This window comes from Mus musculus, chromosome 11, assembly GCF_000001635.26.
Source record: "Mus musculus strain C57BL/6J chromosome 11, GRCm38.p6 C57BL/6J".
In the NCBI taxonomy this organism is placed as follows: domain Eukaryota; kingdom Metazoa; phylum Chordata; class Mammalia; order Rodentia; family Muridae; genus Mus; species Mus musculus.
This window is the reverse complement of record NC_000077.6, coordinates 61864654-61882832: the sequence shown is the minus strand read 5'-3', so window position 1 is coordinate 61882832 and position 18179 is coordinate 61864654. Positions and strand designations below refer to the sequence as shown.

Here is an 18179-nt window from a genome sequence, read left to right as displayed (position 1 = left end):
TTTATGCCACTCAGCATATTCTCCTAGTATTTCTGGTAAACTGGAAATTATACATTTGGTAGGAAATATTTGTATATGATATTATTCAAAGGCTCTCATTTGAGATGCAGAGGCAAAAGTAGGTGGATCTCTATGAGTTTGAGGCCAGTCTGGTCTACAGTGATGAGTTCCAGGCCAAAATTTGAGACTCTCCATAATGTTGAAGTTATATATTAAAATACCACTTGAAGAGATCAGTGAGAAGTTCAGTAGCAATTAAGCACACAAAGTGGAGGGGCATGCGATTATACAGTTCACACACACCCATCATGCGATTATACAGTTCACACACACACCCATCTCCTCTGTGAAGCAAGCATTGAGGACTGAACTAGAGCGTGCAGCATGGCTGAGGTGTCAAGTGCACATTTTACTGCTTCGTCATCCACGTATTCCATCCTGGGGCAACTTACTACACTTGAAATGCAAGTCAGTTCTTCCTGTTGTAACCCATGACTGCCCTCTTCTGGCTTCTACTTTGAACCATTCCTTTTTCACAAGCCAAGCTCTAAGCAAGCTATCCTTTGCAGCTCTGAAGTTTCTGCCTTCATATGGCCTTTTGGTCTTTTGTAGTTGCCCTGCTGTGGACTGTGTGCAGTGATTGGCTCCTCCTCATCTCAGTTTTCTCTCTTCAGAAAAGCTTTCCCTGGCTGCAGAAGCCACCAGTTTACTGTTGTATACTTACTCCTGTGTAACTACAGCATCAACACTGAGAACTCAACAGTGTTGTCCTACCTTTATTTGGCTGTATATTCCTTGTTTCTAAAATTGTGCGCAGCAGATATTAATTAACATTTGTTGATACATTAATTTTAAATTTTAATTGGTAATTATTTGAGTGATTAAAATAACAGTGTATATTTTATTTCAAAACAAAGTCATTTTTTTAAACTAGGTTGCCTTTTGCACAGATATGTAAGTTTTCTTATTTGCATAACCTTTTTGGTTGCAGATACTCAAAAGAGTCCTCCCTGCTCAGACATAAAAAGTGGATACTTATTAGAATTTTTAAGCTCATATAGTTTAGATGATGCATCTGTGTATATGTTTACTCTCCTATAAATGAGGAAACTGGAAGCTAAGGAGGCTGTGGCTTTAGGAATCACATAGTACATTAATGGTTTGTTGTCCTGTCATAAAGTAATCTAACAAAAACAACTAAAAGGAGAAAGGGCTTCTTCTCCCAGTTAAGGGTACAGTCCTTCATGGCAGGGAGCTCAAGAGCGTGCTGCCGCCCTCACAGGTCTTCCCAAAGGAATTCTAGATTCAGTCAGCTTTGACAGGTAACATGGCTTTCACAAATAGCAACTCCAGGGTTTTGACTCAGAATATCTTCGGCAAGAGTTTCACACACACACACATACACTCAGCAAAAGTTTTTATAGTTCAATTCCTTTTGCGTTTTTGTCATTTATTGGCCAGCAATTTTGATTTGGCTTTTGAAACCCTGGTGGACAGAGCACTGTTGTAGTAAATATTTAATTTCAATCAAGGGTTTCTGCCCTGCCTTTGATTATTCAGTTTCCAGATAAAAGACACACACAACTTTCGTATTTATAATAAGACTTTATAGCACTAGAACTAGGCAGTTAGCTACCCTCTAAGCTATTTGAATTTACTTCCTTATGAATAATCCTGAGTTCGAACTTGGAACTTGTGGGGGCTGGAGAGATGGCTCAGTGGTTAAGAGCACTGACAACTCTTCCAGAGGTCCTGAGTTCAATTCCCAGCAACCACATGGTGGCTTACAACCATCTGTAATGAGATCTGATGCCCTCTTCGGGTGTGTCTGAAGAGCTACAGTGTACTCATTTATGTAAAATAAATTTAAAAAAAAAAAGAGCTATGTTCTATCTGGGCAACTCTTAACTCCAGTTGGCCAGCCCTCATGGCCATGTTTTCATGATTCCTGCCTCATGTCATCTTGTCCTCTCTCCATCTTCTCTCTCTCCTCTGGTGGTCTCCTGCCTCCGACCCCAAGCCTGGAAACCAAAAACTCACTTATCTCTCTTCTATCCAGCTATAGGCTGTAGGCAGTTTTATTCATCAATCAGGGATAACTTAGGGGGCAAGGTTACACTGTGTCACTTGAGTCTATGTGCGGATTCTCACATCTCTAGAGGCAACCAGGTCTTGGGGAGCAGTATTTAGCATTACAACACATAGTAAAAGACCTCAACAGAGCACAGAGAAAAAGATTTAGTTTTGAGAAAGTTGCTGGCAGCTTGGCTCAGTGCATAAAGATCCTTGCCGTGGCAGCTGAGTTCAGTCCCCAGAATGTGTGCTAGCTCCACAGAATTGCTCTCAGAGCTCTATACGTGGGTCATAGAACATTTGTCCTCCTGCAGTGGTAGTGATAGTGATAATTAATAATAAAGCATGTTTTTAATTTTAAAGAAGGTTTGTGTGTATCTTAGAGGTTTGTAAGACTATGAGAATTTTTATCTCAGGGCAAACAAAGTAAGTTGAAAATTTATATTTAACAAAAAAAAAAAAAAAAAAAAAAAAAAAAAAAAAAAAAAAGCAAGTGGCCAGGGAGATGGCTTAGAAGTTAAGGAGACTTTCTGGCCTTGTAGAGAACTCAAATTTAGTTCCCAACTTTCAAGGGCAGGTGACTCACAACCAACTCTGACTCCAGCTCCAAGAGTTCTGACACTTCTGGCCTCTGTGGGGACACACACACATAAAATTTAAAAAATAATAAAAGTAGCTAGGTGTGGTGGCTCATGCCTGTAGAGCCAGCACTTGGGAGGCAGAAGCAGGTGGTTCTTTGAGCTCAAGGCCAGCCTTGTCTACAGAGCAAGTTCCAAGACAGCCAGGGCCACACAGAAAGCCTGCCTCAAAACACCCACAATCATAAATCTTGAAATAATAACAAGAAGGAATTACAAAAAAATGTGAGCATGTGTCCCTTCAGTGTGCCTCTCCTGCATTTGTCTTGGGAGAGCCCTTCTATGCCTCATTGAGGAAATTAAACTCCTAACTAGTAGGTACTGAGCTTCAGAGTTTACTAATGACTGGGAGCATTGCTCTGGTGGTAAAATTTGAAGGAAATGGTGCTGGGGAGAGGTGGCTATCAAGATTATCAGTCTGTAGACTGGCTCTCAGGAGAACGGAATTTAAATGAGATAAGAATTAGAAGAAAGAGTCTAGACTGAAGGTTGGAAGTGGAGAAGTTGCAATCTCAGGTGAAATTTGGTAGCAGATGTCATATGTGACTGAAGAAGGTGCTTGTTTGTTTTTGGTTAATGTTATAGCAGTGAATCTAAAGTCTCCTACATACTAGAGAAGGATCCTACCACTGAGAAGAAACAAATTAAGGCTGAGTGGGAAGCACATAAACTTGGTTAGAATATGTTACAATTGAAATGCCTACTAGATAGAAGTACAGATTTGTGGCCAACAGAGGAGGTTCTTCATTGCTGGCATATAGGGAATTTAAAACCATGGGAAGGGATGAAGTACATCAAAGAAAATGGGTTAAGAAAGGAGGTTGGCAGTATTATCCTGAAGAAGTATTAGGAAAGGAGCTAAATACATGGGTACTGGAAAGTGTCAGCAAGGGAGACTACTGTATGTCTGCAGATGAACCTAACAGAGTAGCGTAGGACATAGATAATTCAGCAGCCATGTGAGATTTTAGTATTATGGCCTTATTGCTTCTGCTTGGCAATGTCTGATGATCAAACTAGATTTAAAACCTTAGAGTAGAAGGCTAGAGAGAGTACTCTTAAAAGAGTGCTTGCTGCTCTTGTGGAAGACTGGAATTGGCTTCCAACATCCACATATGGTGGTTCAAAACCACCTGTAACTCCAGCTCCAGGAGACCCAGTGCTCTGACTTTGATGAAATTCTGCACTCACATGCACAGACAAGTAATAACAAATAAGTAAATCTGTTTTGTTGTTTTGTTTTTGTGAGACAGGGTATTTTGTAGCTCTTGATGTCTTGGAACTCACTGAACTCACTGTGTATGTAGACCAGGCCAGCCTTAAATTCAAACCCATCTGCCTCAGCCAAGTACTGAGATTAAAGCTGTGTACAACCACTGCTAAGCATTAAAAAAAAAAAAAACCTCCAATGACAAAAAGTATCAAAGGAAAAAGATCTGGGTTTTTTTTTTTTTTTTTTCATAAATAGTATGTCTAGGCTCATCTCTGTTAATGAACCTTAAGAATTAATCTACTGGGGTTTAAGAGGGTTCAGGGAGTGAAGGCGTTTGTGCCAAGCCTGACACCCTTTGTTCAGTTCTCAGGTCGCATGTGCTGACACACGTGCTGAAGGAAGAAACCGTTTCTCTAGATTGTCTTCTGATCTCTACACTTAACACATTCGCACCAACCCCAGTCAATCAATAAATGAATGAAAGAATGGATGAGTAAATATTTCCTTTCTTTAAATAAATGAATACATAAAATGTTTATTTAAAGAAAGGAAATATTGGAAGGAATCCTTTAGACTGGAGACATATCAGTCTCCTGATGTGTTGGTAGATTCTTATACCAAACCATTATGTTGATTAAGGCTTTTGTTTGTTTGTTTTCAATGTTTGCTACAAGTCTAATGTTAACCTCCTTCATCTGGTGAGAAAATGAGAAGCCTCCAGACCTCTGAAACAGCTCTTCAGAAGCACTTTGAATCACAGTTTTCACAAAGTTATAAACATTCTGTTATAGAAGCAATGCATGTTCAAGTAGCATGCCCTAAAAACATTTGTAATGTAAGATTACACTTGAATTCCATATTCATTTTGGCTTTGTTTACTAGGATTCATGTTCTCACAAGCTATGAAGAAGTGGGTGCAAGGAAATACTGACGAGGTAAGTCTTTAGTAAATTCTTATAGAAGCAAAAGGCCTACCCTTGTCTAAGGAAGGCTCCACATGGTCTCTGCTTTTGGTTTCCTTGTAATACAGATCATATCCATGTTCTCTTGCCTTGGTTGTAACAGAAATGCTCTTTTAGCATTTAGTCATTGCCTGGTGTGAACAGTAAAAGTATCCTCAACCCAGAGTCTATGGTCACTGAGACATAAATCTAGGCTCAGGTTTTCACATCACACCAGGTCATGAGTGCGAAGACAAAAGCTGAGATGCTTTGTCATTTCCAGTTGAGGAAGCTTGCTTTGGATTAGTTAAGTGCATTGAGAGATGAGAGTGAAAAAAACAGTGTTCCTTTGACCATCAATATAGAAAGTAGTTGTGATGTTGGCTACTCAGTAGCTGACCCTGAACAACAGTGAATGTCATGTTTATATATCATAGTCAAAGGTAACCAGATTCTTGGACGTACTGGAAAGTGCTTTTGATCCAGTGGTAAGCATGGTTAGAAGACCAACTCTATGTATCCTGATCTTCCTGACATTATCAACAGTTTGAAATACTTCTTTCAGGCCCAAGAAGAGCTAGCTTGGAAGATTGCAAAAATGATAGTGAGTGATGTTATGCAGCAGGCACACCATGATCAACCACTAGAGAAGTCTACAAAGGTAAGGGTTACTTCTATTCTGACCTAGCCTTTTGTTGATGTTGTTTGTTTGAGACAGGGTCACAATGTAGGCTGGGCTAGCCTCAAAGTCTTGTGGCCAGTTCACCTGGACCTTCTGATCTTCCCACTTCCACCTCCTAACTGCTGGAATTATAGGACGTGCCATCACAGCTGATTTGTACAGTGCTGAGGAAGGACCCTTGGGCTTTGTGAATGTTAGGTAAACACTTTAACAACTTAACTGTATCTCTGCCCTTGACCAGCTTTTGTAAAATAAATCAATAAGCACACACACACACACACACACACACACACACACACACACACACACACACTTTGAGTATTTAGTAATTAAAAAAAAAAAAAAGAGGAGCTGGAATTAGGACTCTGCAGTTAAGAGTGCATACTGCTCTTGCACAGGACCAGAATTTGGTTCCCTGTATCCACAGCCATCTCTAACACATAGAACTGATGCTTGTGGTCTCCTCAGATCCCTGCACTCTCACACACATACAACATTAGGATCCTTCTGTATCTCCCTCGGAAGAACTAACTGCTATAGGAAGTATCTTTCTCATCATAAGGCACTGCAAAGATGGTGAACTAAGTGCAAACTGTTTCTAGATCATGGATGTTGGGCATATGGGACTGTAATCCCTGAAAGAAGTAGGATTCAAGTGAGCCCTAGCCCACTGTTGAGAACTGGCTTCTGAAATAGAGAAGGCAAATCTGAACAGAGCCCAGGAGATTTGCTGAACTAAAAAATCAAAAGGAAAGTTTAGAGAGGGAAAGCTTGATGCAGTTATTTATAGCAGAAAAGAAGATACTGTCCAGAAATAAAAGGTACAGAGATACTCGAGGAAGGTCTCAAACCATTGGCCTAGCCAGAAACCGATCTGCATGGATGTGGAAGAAAATGCTTGTCTCAAGGGACAAACCCCAAAAGTTTGCCAAATGATGCCTGAAAGACAGGGCTAGGAGTAGTGTAGTTGATGTTAACACAAAGGATACAGAACAGTGGGGACTTGTGTCTTAATACTTGAGCTAAGTGAGCCCTAATAGACCTCAACAAAAGTAGTTTGGAAGGATCAGACTAACTTCTAAGTAACAACTGTATGCTAAAACTAAAGCTAGTCCTCTTTAATGGAACACAAGTAAAGATGGAAAGAGAGGGCTGAGTGACACAGTTGTCCTGAACTCCACAGCATGCTCTAGCAGATTCACCACCTGCACAGGGGCGTGCAGACTGAAAATTTAATATGGAATAACATTTTACAAGAATGTCAAGGCAAACAATTTAATGGGAAGAAATAGATAGGTTTTAAAAACTAAGATTCCTGAAATAAGAAATAATATTAGAGATGAAAACTAACCCTGAATGAAATCATTTGCATTTAGGAAATACAAGAAGAGGTTCTCTGAAAAGAATGTCTACTCCTCCATGAAGACAAACAGAAAAAGACTGGAAATATAAATTAAATAAATAAATAAATAAATAAGCAAGCAAGCAATTGGATGATGTGATACCTTCTAACAAACATTTGAGGCACAAATGCAGAAAAAAATACTTGAAAAAATATTTATTAAAAGTTCCAGATTTAATGAAAACTTTAATATATTTACAGAGAAGCAATATAAACAAAATACTAGAATACATAACATGAGTTCTGGGTTCCAGTAATAAAAAGGATATTTAAAATAGCTGGAGGTATATTACACATATAGATAAGAACAGCAATCATCCTGTTAAAACTTAAGTAAGCCAGACGATCCAGTGTTTTAAAATTGCCTAATACGTAAAAGTCAAACAAGAAGGTATCTCTTGATAAGTGAAGTTAAAATAAAGGGATTTTTATAAGCCAAACAAAACCTGAGAGAATTCAGTCCTAGTGACCGAACAACTGAAATCAATCCTAAGAAAATTCTTTTAAACCAGGTGTGGCAGTAGAACCTATAATTTTAGTTCTCAGGAACCTGAAGGTGGAGGATCATGAATTTAAAACCAACCTGTGCTTATATATAGGGAACTCAAAGAATGCCTGGCCACATAATAATACTGTCTAAAAAAAAACAAAACAAGCAATCCAACAAGAGTTTTTAATTAGTTTTTAATTGCAAATTTTTGACACTTCCTGGATGAATTTTCCAAGACAAAGTCTCTATAGCCCAGGCTATCCTTGAATTCATAATACTCTTCTAATTTCAGCTTTTTTAAGTATGAGGATTATATTCATAAGTCACCACATCCAACTGTGTTCATTTTTTGCAGGGCGGGGGGAGGTGTCAACTATTGCTATACTTTACATTCAAGCAAAAAGACATCTTGGGAAACTATATTCATAAGGGTCCTGTGCTTTATCAAGCACAGGGTCTCACGCATGCTAGATGAGTGGTCTTTCCTAAACTGTATGTATCCTGGCCTAGGAAAGTGTACTGTGACATCCTCAGCAGCTTGGATGTTTTGAATTTGATGCAGGTCCAACATTCATCTTGCCCTGCCAGATGTTAGAGAGAGAGAGACAGAGACAGGGACAGAGAGAATGACAGACAAAGAGAAAGAAAGAAAGAAAGAAAGAGAGAGAGAGAGAGAGAGAGAGAGAGAGAGAGAGAGAGAGAAAGAGAGAAAGAGAAAGAGAGAAAGAAGAGAGAGAGGAAAGGAAAGGAAAGGATAAAGGAAAGGAGAAAGGAAAGAAAAGAAAAGAAAAGAAAGAAAAAGAGAGAACCAAGCTCCTCAGGGCCTCCTGAATGCTCTACTGTGGAGCCGACCCTCCCAGCCTTTGGATGTGTTTTGTGAGGTCTTTCTTCCTTCAGTGATAGATCAGAGACACTGGGAGAGGAAAACCTCAGAAGACCTCCTTCCGATTCTCATTCCATGGCCATGAATGTGAGCAGACATGAGCCCATACAGATTATTTGGTCTGTGTAGCCAGTTTGCCACCTCTCTGTTTTGAATTCCTTGGATTCAATATATTTGTGCCTGGAGTGTATTTAGGCATTATCTCACATCATTACTGAATTTTTAAAGGATTTGTTGCTGAGTTCCAGGACAGCCAAGGCTACACAGAGAAAACTTGTCGCCAAAAACAAAAACAACAACAAAAAAGCAATCCTTATGTGTCTCCTGGGTTATTTAAGTTATGTAGTGTTGTCAAAGACAGTGTGTATTCAGTATCTGCACGTGTGTCTTTACCTTCTCAGATGAGTTCAGTAGAGTTGAGTGAGTCCTACAAGTAGAACCTCGTCAAAAAATAAAAATATCAGGCCGGAGAGATGGCTCATCAGTTAAGAGACCCCAGGTTCAGTTCCCAGCACCCATGTGACAGCTCACAACTGTTTGTAACTCCAGTTCCAAGGGATGCTTACACAGACATACATAATAGGTAAAACATCAATGTACATAATTTTCTTTTAAAAAATGAGAACATTGACAGACGTAGAGATCATTCAGTTGTTAAGTTCTTTGGAGTTTGATCCCTAGAACCCATATTAAAAAGCCAGATGCAGTGACATTTGTAACCTGGTGCTTACAAGCAGATTCCTAGGGTTCATTGTATCACTAAATTGCTGAGCTCCAGGGCAGTTAGAGTCCCTGTTTTAAAAAACACAAAGTAGGCTGGGCAGTGGTGGCACACGCCTTTAATCCCAGCACTTGGGAGGCAGAGGCAGGAGGATTTCTGAGTTCAAGGCCAGCCTGGTCTATGGAGTGAGTTCCAGGACAGCCAGGGCTACACAGAGAAACCCTGTCTCAAAAAACCAAAGGGGAAAAAAAAACAACAAAAAAAAACCCCACAAAGTTTACAGCCCCTGAAGAATGGCACCCACAGTTCACCTTTGGTTTCTACACGATGTTCACACAAATGCACATGCAAATACATGAACACAAACATACAGAAAAGTGAATGGTCTTATTCTACTAACTCTGTCTAAACAGAAAAATGAATCCAGGGCTGGAGAAATGGCTCAGTGGTTAAGAGCAGGTCCTGAGTGCAATTCCCAGCAACCACATGGTGGCTCACAACCATCTGTAATGGGATTTGACGCCCTCTTCTGGTGTGTCTGAAGACAGCTACAGTGTACTTATATACATAAAATAAACCTTTTAAAAAAAACTTCTTAGCTTCTTTAAGCTCCTGTGAACTCAGGAATATCTGAGGATAATTAATACTCTGCCCTAAGCCCTGACTGGAAGCACTGTATGTGCTGGGCATCTCTCTCATCTGTGCTGATAGTATGTCATCTACTACTGGAATGTACCTTACCTTTTACTTTTTCTTCTTTTTCCCTAGCTATGACTCGAAACCAGAGATAAGGAAATCTGATTTTGAAAAAAATAAGAACTTTCCCCTTTGGTTGGATTCTTCAACACAGCCGATGAAAACGGAGCACTGCATTTCTTTTCACTGCTAGATCACTGTTGTTTCCAGGGAAGAGTGGGAGACAGTCCGAGAGTGGTTGTTAAATGTAGACATAGATGACACACATGACAGTAACACAGTGAGTCCCGAGATACAAAGTGGTGGTGGCGACTTATTAGACCATTTTCCAGTGGCCACGCTCACTGGGGTAGACAGGGACCACATGCTCGCAGCAGATTACTTCCTCAGCTGTGTCAGAAAGCATGACAGAGGTGCTTCATTCTTGTCTCCTAGAGGTCACAGGTGAGTCAGCCCTGCCTGGAGCGAGCATCTCCAAGTGGCAGTGTGGGCCAGCAGCCTGTGGAGCAGAGGACAATTCCTTGCCTAGTCTTCCTTCACAGAAGCATTAATTTAGAAAGCTGGCAAGTCGTGGGTCAAGCCTCAGTGTTGCATCCTTTCCTTCGCTGACAGAACACACTGTTCACCTTTCCTTCACTCCCGAGGTGATCGATCCTTAAAGCTAGTCCTTCCTCTGCTGACAAGAGGGCGAGTTTAGTTTACTTTGAGCATCAAGACCCATTCCGCTATCAGAACGCTATGCTCCAGACGCTTCATTCCCTCTTCAGAATACACATGGAAAAAATGAGCACTCCAGTTTTTCCCTGTGGTCCTTAGAACACATTCACAAAATTGGTTTTATTTTTTAATAAGGTGGGGACAGAAGCACTCCCTTGTGGGTGTCTCCCCAATTCTTCACTGTGAGTGGGAAATGTGCAGTTGCCTTTTCCCTCCCTGTCTTAAGACAGTAGGAGACTCACTCGCTGCCCTTCTGCTTAGTTGGCTTTGCACTTGTGGCACAGCCGTTGGCGGGGCCACCCCGCTGGCAAGCACACTCCCCCAGCCTCACGGTGCCAGTGCTTCCTTGTGTGTAACAGCTTAGAGAGAAAGGAAGTTTTCTTAGGTGTTATTGCTTTTGCTCAGAATTTGCAAAAGGGTGTGTGTGTGTGTGTGTGTGTGTGTGTGTGTGTATACACACATGTACATATATAATTATTAATCACCTCTGTCCTTGGGGAAAGTCTTGAATGAACAGAAAATTTATTTCATTGCAATATTGATTGTACAGAGGCACACTGTTCAACAGAAGAAGCAAAAAGGCTGTGTATAAGTTTTTGGTACTATGTACCATCTCTGTTATTCTGAAGTATTCATGTACTTAAACCATATTCTATTTAATTGTGTTTGATTTTAAATATATATATATATGAATTATATTTAAAATGGTGTCAACTTCCTGCTTTCAGGGCATTTCTGGCTCTCCTGTTGAAGTATATTGACCCTTCCTAATATTTCCACTTGTTTTACAAAACTCCAGAACATAATCCCCAATTGGACATAGCCTTGTGTTTGGGTGTAGACATAGACATGAGGTTTTAATTAGTGTATGTGCTGTTGTGGCTCTTCTGTTCCTTTAACAAAGCATTTCTCTCCATTTCATATCGCTTCAAACTTTAAGTGAAAAGCAACATAAAGACATAGAGTCAAACGTGATTCTGAGTGTCCTCTGCCTTTGCATGCTTCAGGGTAAAAAATCTGTAATGCTCTCGGCTGTTTAAACTAGTGGGTTTGTTAAAATACTTTCTAGTGATTTCTTTGTGCATTTTGTGCTTCTGAGGTCAAGATGTCAGTATTTGTAAGCTATGTCTAAGGGGAAAGAGTAAACCTGAGATTGGTTTTGTTTTCTGCTCTGCCTGCTCTGAGATACAGGAGCAGAAGAATCCAAATCAATAAGACCAATTGTATGTTAGATCCTTGTACTTACTTAAAATTAGCACAAGATTCACCTAACATTGATCACCTACCTACCCACGTGCTACAGGCTCTGTGCAATGTATCCACAAAATGATTCCCTGACAGGGTTTTTAAGTCTAAGGAAGCAGTTGGACTTCATTCTTATTATTCCATTGTTGTCAGCTAGCAGATTGTTAACAGTCAACCTACTAAGGAGAAAATGACAGCATTGTAATTGGCTTGTCTTCATCATTCCTACCTGAAAAGCAGGTGTCAGCCACATCCAGTGAAGTGCACTGAAAGGCAACAGACTTCTCTAGTTTGATTCCAGTACCTGTTGGGGCTTTTTTGAGATGTAAATTGTTTAGAGTACTAGAGCTTTTGTTTTCAGCTGTTTGAGACAAGGTTTCACTGTGTAGTTAGTTTACCTTTAGCCTTCCAAAGTCAGGGACTAGAAGCTCAGCCTTCAGACCCGGCTTTGCTGGTTTGTTTGAGCATCAACAACTAAGCAGCTGATGTAGCAGCTGATGTCTCTAAAGGCACTGTTGAGACTCTGCCTGACTCAGCACCCTCAGTGGCCTTGCTTTTTTCTCCCTCTTCACTCTTTTCTAGCATGCTAGTTGTTGAAGCCAGGGATGAACTAATTGAAACGCCCAGTGATAATTCTGTATCTTGAGGCTTTTGCATGAAGGAGAAAAATCAGTCACCACCTGGAAGAGGAGATGATCTGAGTACTTCCGCAGGCAGGAGTTGGCACTGGTGAACAAGCATGAGAGATAGGAGGCTTTGGTAAGCCTGAGCACTTCCCTTGTCTCTTCATCCAGTTCTGTACCCTCGTCTTGGTTTTCAGTCATCCTTAGGGTATGCTTAGAATGCATCTGGATTTTTTTTTAACATGAATCTAAAGTGACTTGTTAGTACATGCAACAGAAAGGATCTTGATTAAAGTACTATCACAGTGCTCTAAAACACTAACAGCCATGTGTTTAGCACATTGCTAATTACTGTGACATTTTGGAACAGAATTTTCCTATAATAAGCCTGCCTTGGTCATCTTGTATATACTGTTGAAATGGAATCCTAATCTCCTGGAACTAAAACATTTAATTCTTTTTCTGAGAAGTTATTCACACCTTAGAAAGGCCCTATTGTATTGCAGGATGGTCACTAGAACTCATGCATCCTAGACCAGGGCCTCTTCATGTTTCCTCATGCTCTACCTAAGAATAAGCTTGATCCCCACTCTTTAACTGTCTACCACCAAGAAACAGAAGACATTTCAACTAGCAGGGAGGTGGTGACGCGTGAGACCTATGTAGGTGTTGAGTACATCTATATACTAGCCCACACCTCTATACCTCAGAGCTATAAAGTAGCAAGTAGCCATAAACTACTTGTTAAAACTCATCAATGCTACAACTTGAGGGAGTCACATTAATAGTTGTCCTGTGCTCTGAGTCCTTTCCAGGTAAGCTCTGAGGAACTGCCTCTTTGCTTGGGCAGAGCTGGGAGTGGCTCAGAGTAAGAGGATTGGTACTGTGGGCTTTGGACAAGTGGGGAAGGCCAAAAAGAGTATTTAAGGTATTGGTTCAAGCAAAGGCTCCAAGGGTATCACGGAGGGCCTGCCTGAGTACACCAGGAGGTCAGTATTCTTGTCTGGTGATTTGTGCATATCCTTGGTTCATTGCAAAGTAGCCTGCTTTGACACACTAAAGATGCTGTAGAACTTGAATGGGATACATTAAACCCTTTGCTAAAGATGATACATCAACACCAGAGGAACCTGAGGTTCGGGTAGGAAGGTACAAGGATCTTGGAGTGGGTTCCTATTTCCCAAGAATGAATGAGAGATGAAGATTCCAACATGACTGGTTTCTTCTGGTTTCAGGTTCCAAGACCACTCTTAAAATGTGCCTTCAGGCTGGTCCTTAAATGATCCCAAGTTGATCTCTGCCTGTATAATAGTAAGAATCCCACATACACAGTCATGAAAGAGTTATTAGCCACCAAGTATGCTGGTACCTATAATCCCAGAACACAGAAGGCTGAGGCAGAAGGATCACAAGTTTAAGGCCAGCTTAGATAAAACCCAGTCTCAAAAGTGTAAGCAAGTACTGAAGAGATTGCTTAGTAATGAGAGGGTATACTGCTCGCTCACACCTAGCCTCCATGTGCACCTACATTCATTCACATTGCACATACAGGGGTGTGTGTGTGTGTATGTTATTTAAAATGTGTGTGTGTGTAGTTTAAAATGAAAACACTTTGTAGCTGAAATAAACACTCAACAAAGACTTGGCCCTTCAGACTGGTATAGCTCTAAGTGATAGCCACCAAAACTCAGCCTGATACCCAGATTTTTCTTTTTCTTCTTTTGGCAAAGAGCAGCCTTTGTTCCTTCTACTTAACTGCTAGTTTGGTGAGTGTTTAGTCTAAGTACTATTTATGATTCCATGGTAGATGAGAAAATAAGATTAACATGTAGAAACCCTTGGAGTTGCATCTAAAACATGCTGGGCTCAGGTGTCTTTCAGTGGTAGAGTGCATGCTTAGCACACATGGGGCTCTAGGTTTTACCTCAGCACCAGTAAATCAAATATGAACTAGTTTTTTTGTGGTCTTTTTTGTTATTTAACTTGGGTCCTTTTGGACCCATGATTCAACTCCTCTACCACCAAGAGCCCTACTGGGCATCACCACTCTTCCATACCTTCCTAATTTCTCCACTCTCTGAGGATTAGCCACTGTACCACCCCACTCACCTGCTATGAGTTTGGGCGTTTGGTCACGTGTTGAACAAGGTGTGCACAGCTTGTCTGATCAGCAAGGCTGTTTCTGAACAGCACAAAAATAGAGTGCAGGGTTGTTCTTGGCCTCAGGGTGCTTTGCAGAACTTTGGGACATGTTAATTCTTAGAGGCTAGAAACGGGAAGAGTTATGTAAGTCTATCACATGCACGTGATAGGAAATTATGACTTTGGAAAAGCCTAGCTGAGAATCGAACTACTCCATGAAGTGGTGGACTTTATGAATCTCTCTTATTGATAATAATAACCAGTATAATTGATCACTTAGGATGTGCTAAGCACTGTCTCTGATTCTTATGACTTAAAAGGTGAGTACTCGTTTCTTTTTTATGTTAATAAGTGACACTGAAGCTGGAAGAACAGAGGACTGTAGGATCACACAGCCAGGGACAAGCCAGTAGCTTAAGTTTTCTTAACCCTTTGACATCTGCTATACTACTCAGTAGTGAGTCCTGGCATCCATTATAGCAGTATGGAAACACTGGCAGACACTTGGCTTATTTATCACCTTTTGGTACAACAATAAGCTACGCCATATGCAAAGACTGTGTATGAGGAATATGTATCTGATTATGTATAGATAGATTAAGAGCAAGTTAGCTGGGCAATGGTGACGCACACCTTTAATCCCAGCACTTGGGAGGCAGAGGCAGGCGAGGCCAGCCTGGTTTACAGAGTGAGTTCCAGGACAGCCAGGGCTATGCAGAGAAACCCTGTCTCAGAAAAAAAAGAAAGAAGAAAGAGAGAAAAGAAAGAAAAACTTAAGCAGCCAGGAAGTGGTTGTGCTTAGTCTCAGCACTCAGGAGGCAGAGGCAGGTAGATCTCAAGGCCAGAGTTCAAGGCCAGCCTGGTCTACAGAGTTCCAGGACAGCCAGGACTGTTCCACAGAGAAAGCCTGTCTCAAATAAAACAAAACAAATAAATAAAAGGGAAGAAGGAAAAACTTAAGCTGGGTGTGGTGGTACACATCTGTAATCCTGGCTTTTAGGAGATAGAAACAAAGATGTAGTTAAAAACGAATATCAAGGGCAGCTTGGGCTGTGGAGCCCTTGTCTTAAGGAAAGAAAGGAAGGGAGGGAGGGAGGGTAGGGGAAGGTTCCATCCTTAAACATTAGAGTTTTTGTTTTTGAAGTGGTCTCAAGCACATCAGTCAGGTTTCCAACTTCCTATGTAGAAGAGAGTGATTTAGAACTCCTTTATCTCCTACCTCCCAAAGAGGCACAGGCATGTACAAACACACACTTATGTAATGCTGATAACCAAACTCAGGGCCTTGAACATATTAGGCAAGCATTCTCCCAACTGAACTGTATCCCCAGCCTGAAAAGCACTTTTCTTAAACTTCATTGTGTACCTGAGTCCCCAGAGAGACTTGTTAGCACACAGGCTGCCTAGCTAACCCCCAGGGTTTCTGATCTAGTAGGTCTGGGTAGAACCTGAGAATTTTTGCAGCAGATTACAGCTGCTGGTGGTAAGATTACAGTTTGAGACTCACTGCCTTAAAATCTTCCTTGCAATTAGGGGAATGAGTATTTCTGTTGTGGGAATATGTTCTCTTATTGGGAGTATGATTTAATTCCTACTCTTGATATCTCGATACCCGTAGTCTCTCATTAATATCCAGGTGTTTATCAAAGCTGACAACATCCAAATCCCAGTCCTCAGTCTTTCCTCCCTGTTTGTCTCAGCCCCTTGGTTCTGGCTGCCCTCCGAGGTGCCCATGCACCCTCGCCTGTTCTCTGCCGACCGTCTTTCCGTAGACACTTGTTTCATTCTCCCGTTCCTCCTCTCTGTGCATCCTCGTCTCCAGTTCCTCATCTAGCGCATAAATCCTTACGACTGTTCTGGTTCTGAGCAGTGCAGCAGTTCCCTGCACAGACTTACTGCTTTGTCTTCCTTGCAGTCTAGAACATTTTCTAGTATTGACAATGCAATGTAATCTGTTCTGAAAGAGGAAGAAGCCTGTTGGAGTTAGGGTAGGTGGATTTCTCCATCTTTTCCTTTTCTTGTTTGTTTGTTTGTTTGTTTGTTTGTTTTTTGAGACAGGGTTTCTCTGTATAGCCCTGGCTGTCCTGGAACTCACTTTGTAGACCAGGCTGAACTTGAACTCAGAAATCCGCCTGCCTCTGCCTCCCAAGTGCTGGGATTAAAGGTGTGCTCCACCACGCCCGCCACTCCATATTTTCATTCACAGGTTTCTCCTCAGCCCATTCTTTCTCCAAAACCTGCCTGTTCTGCATGGTGTTCTTTGATCCTCTCACAGTCCTGATGCTCGCGACCAGGAACACCTGCTCCAAGCTGCTGTGACATTCACATTCAGACCCTTACTTGGAAGGCTACCCTCTCTAGTATCTGGCCAGCTGCAAACTGTTGGGGAATCAAGGGGATCTCTCTCTCCCTTCCTCTCCCCAAAAGTTTTTGGTACACCATTCCCAACTTTTTTTCACAACTTCATTTGCTCTTGAGACATCACAATCCCTGACTGCCTAACAATCTGGTCTCAACCTCTCCCACACCCCTGTAACTCACCTTGACATTTCCTGCTGTTGTTAGCTTCTGATGGCTTCTCACATTTATAGTCTGTGTGAGCCTCAGAAAGGCAAGTTTTGTGCAGTTCCAAGCTTCTCCTACTTGAACGAATTGGGAGTGGGTGCTTTTTTGTTTTGTTTTGTTTTGTTTTTCTATAAAAGCAGGACAGAGAGATTTCTCATTATTCCAGGGAAACATCCCCTCACTAGTACAAGAGTACATTTGCAAACCAGCCTTTCAAAGAGCTATTTCAAAAGCAATAAGCAAGTGGTTCCATGGTGAGGATTACAAACACACCCTCAGGGTCAGTCAAGGGTGAGGAGGACAGTTCTACTATGACAAGACACATTGGGCCAGACTCCGTGGGAGAGTGTCAGACATACATCTTTAAAGTGCTGTATCACAAACAGCTTAGATGCAAGCAAAGGAGAGCTACTTAAAGAAACTAGGTGTAGATATCATGAAGGTGTTGATTCAAAAGATGCTTGTGGAGAATTTGAAGCTAATTGTTAACTTAATGTGAGAATGGGGAAAAGCAATATTTTGTATTATTGTAATATATATATATATTGTTATTTTAAAATAAGCATGTATAATTAAATAAATTAGATATTATAAATAGACATCTGGCTATTTGATTTCTATTTCTGGAAGTTTAAGTATTCACAATTGATACTTATTTTTACTTTTAAAAGTTTTCCCAAACTGACCAAAGATCTTATTTAAGTTGTAGCATTCATTTTTATTATTATTTATTTATTTATTATTATTATAACACTAGGTGACTAGTCTGAGGTGTGGTGGCACATGCCTTGAATCTCAGCACTTAGGAGGCAGAGGCATGTAGATCTCTATGAGTTTGAGGCCAGCCTGGTCTACATAGTGAGTTCCAGAATAGGCCAGAACTACATAGTGAGACCCTGACTTGGAAACAAGCAAGCAGACCAACAAAGCAACAAAATACTAGATAAGCTAATAGATAACATAAGGAAAGATGTGAGAAACTTAATATTTTAGCATTCAGATTTCAGAGATAGAGATCATTCTGGATTGTGCCTTCTTTGTGTTTTTTTTTTTAATGAGCTCTAGAATAAGCTTAACTATCAATGTGTAAAATCTGATGTTACAGTTATAATGTATGCACCTAGCTTATTATTTAATGTGTATCTTAC

General features: G+C 40.8%; 1 protein-coding gene across 3 annotated transcripts in view; it reads left to right on the top strand.

Moving 5' to 3' along the window:
• Akap10 (A kinase (PRKA) anchor protein 10) overlaps positions 1–17630 on the top strand; it is a 65106-nt gene extending 47476 nt beyond the window's left edge. For 2 of the 3 annotated variants that reach the window (XR_879723.3, XM_006533814.4), the window contains exons 13-15: positions 4807–4859; positions 5431–5526; positions 9812–17630. Coding sequence is in view for 2 of the 3 variants with exons in the window: in XM_006533814.4 (XP_006533877.1) it covers positions 4807–4859; positions 5431–5526; positions 9812–9817 (155 nt within the window). In the remaining variant the exon portion in view is untranslated. The remainder of the gene's footprint in view (positions 1–4806; positions 4860–5430; positions 5527–9811) is intronic. The other variant, NM_019921.3, reaches the window with a different exon arrangement.
• The last annotated feature ends 549 nt before the right edge of the window (positions 17631–18179 follow it).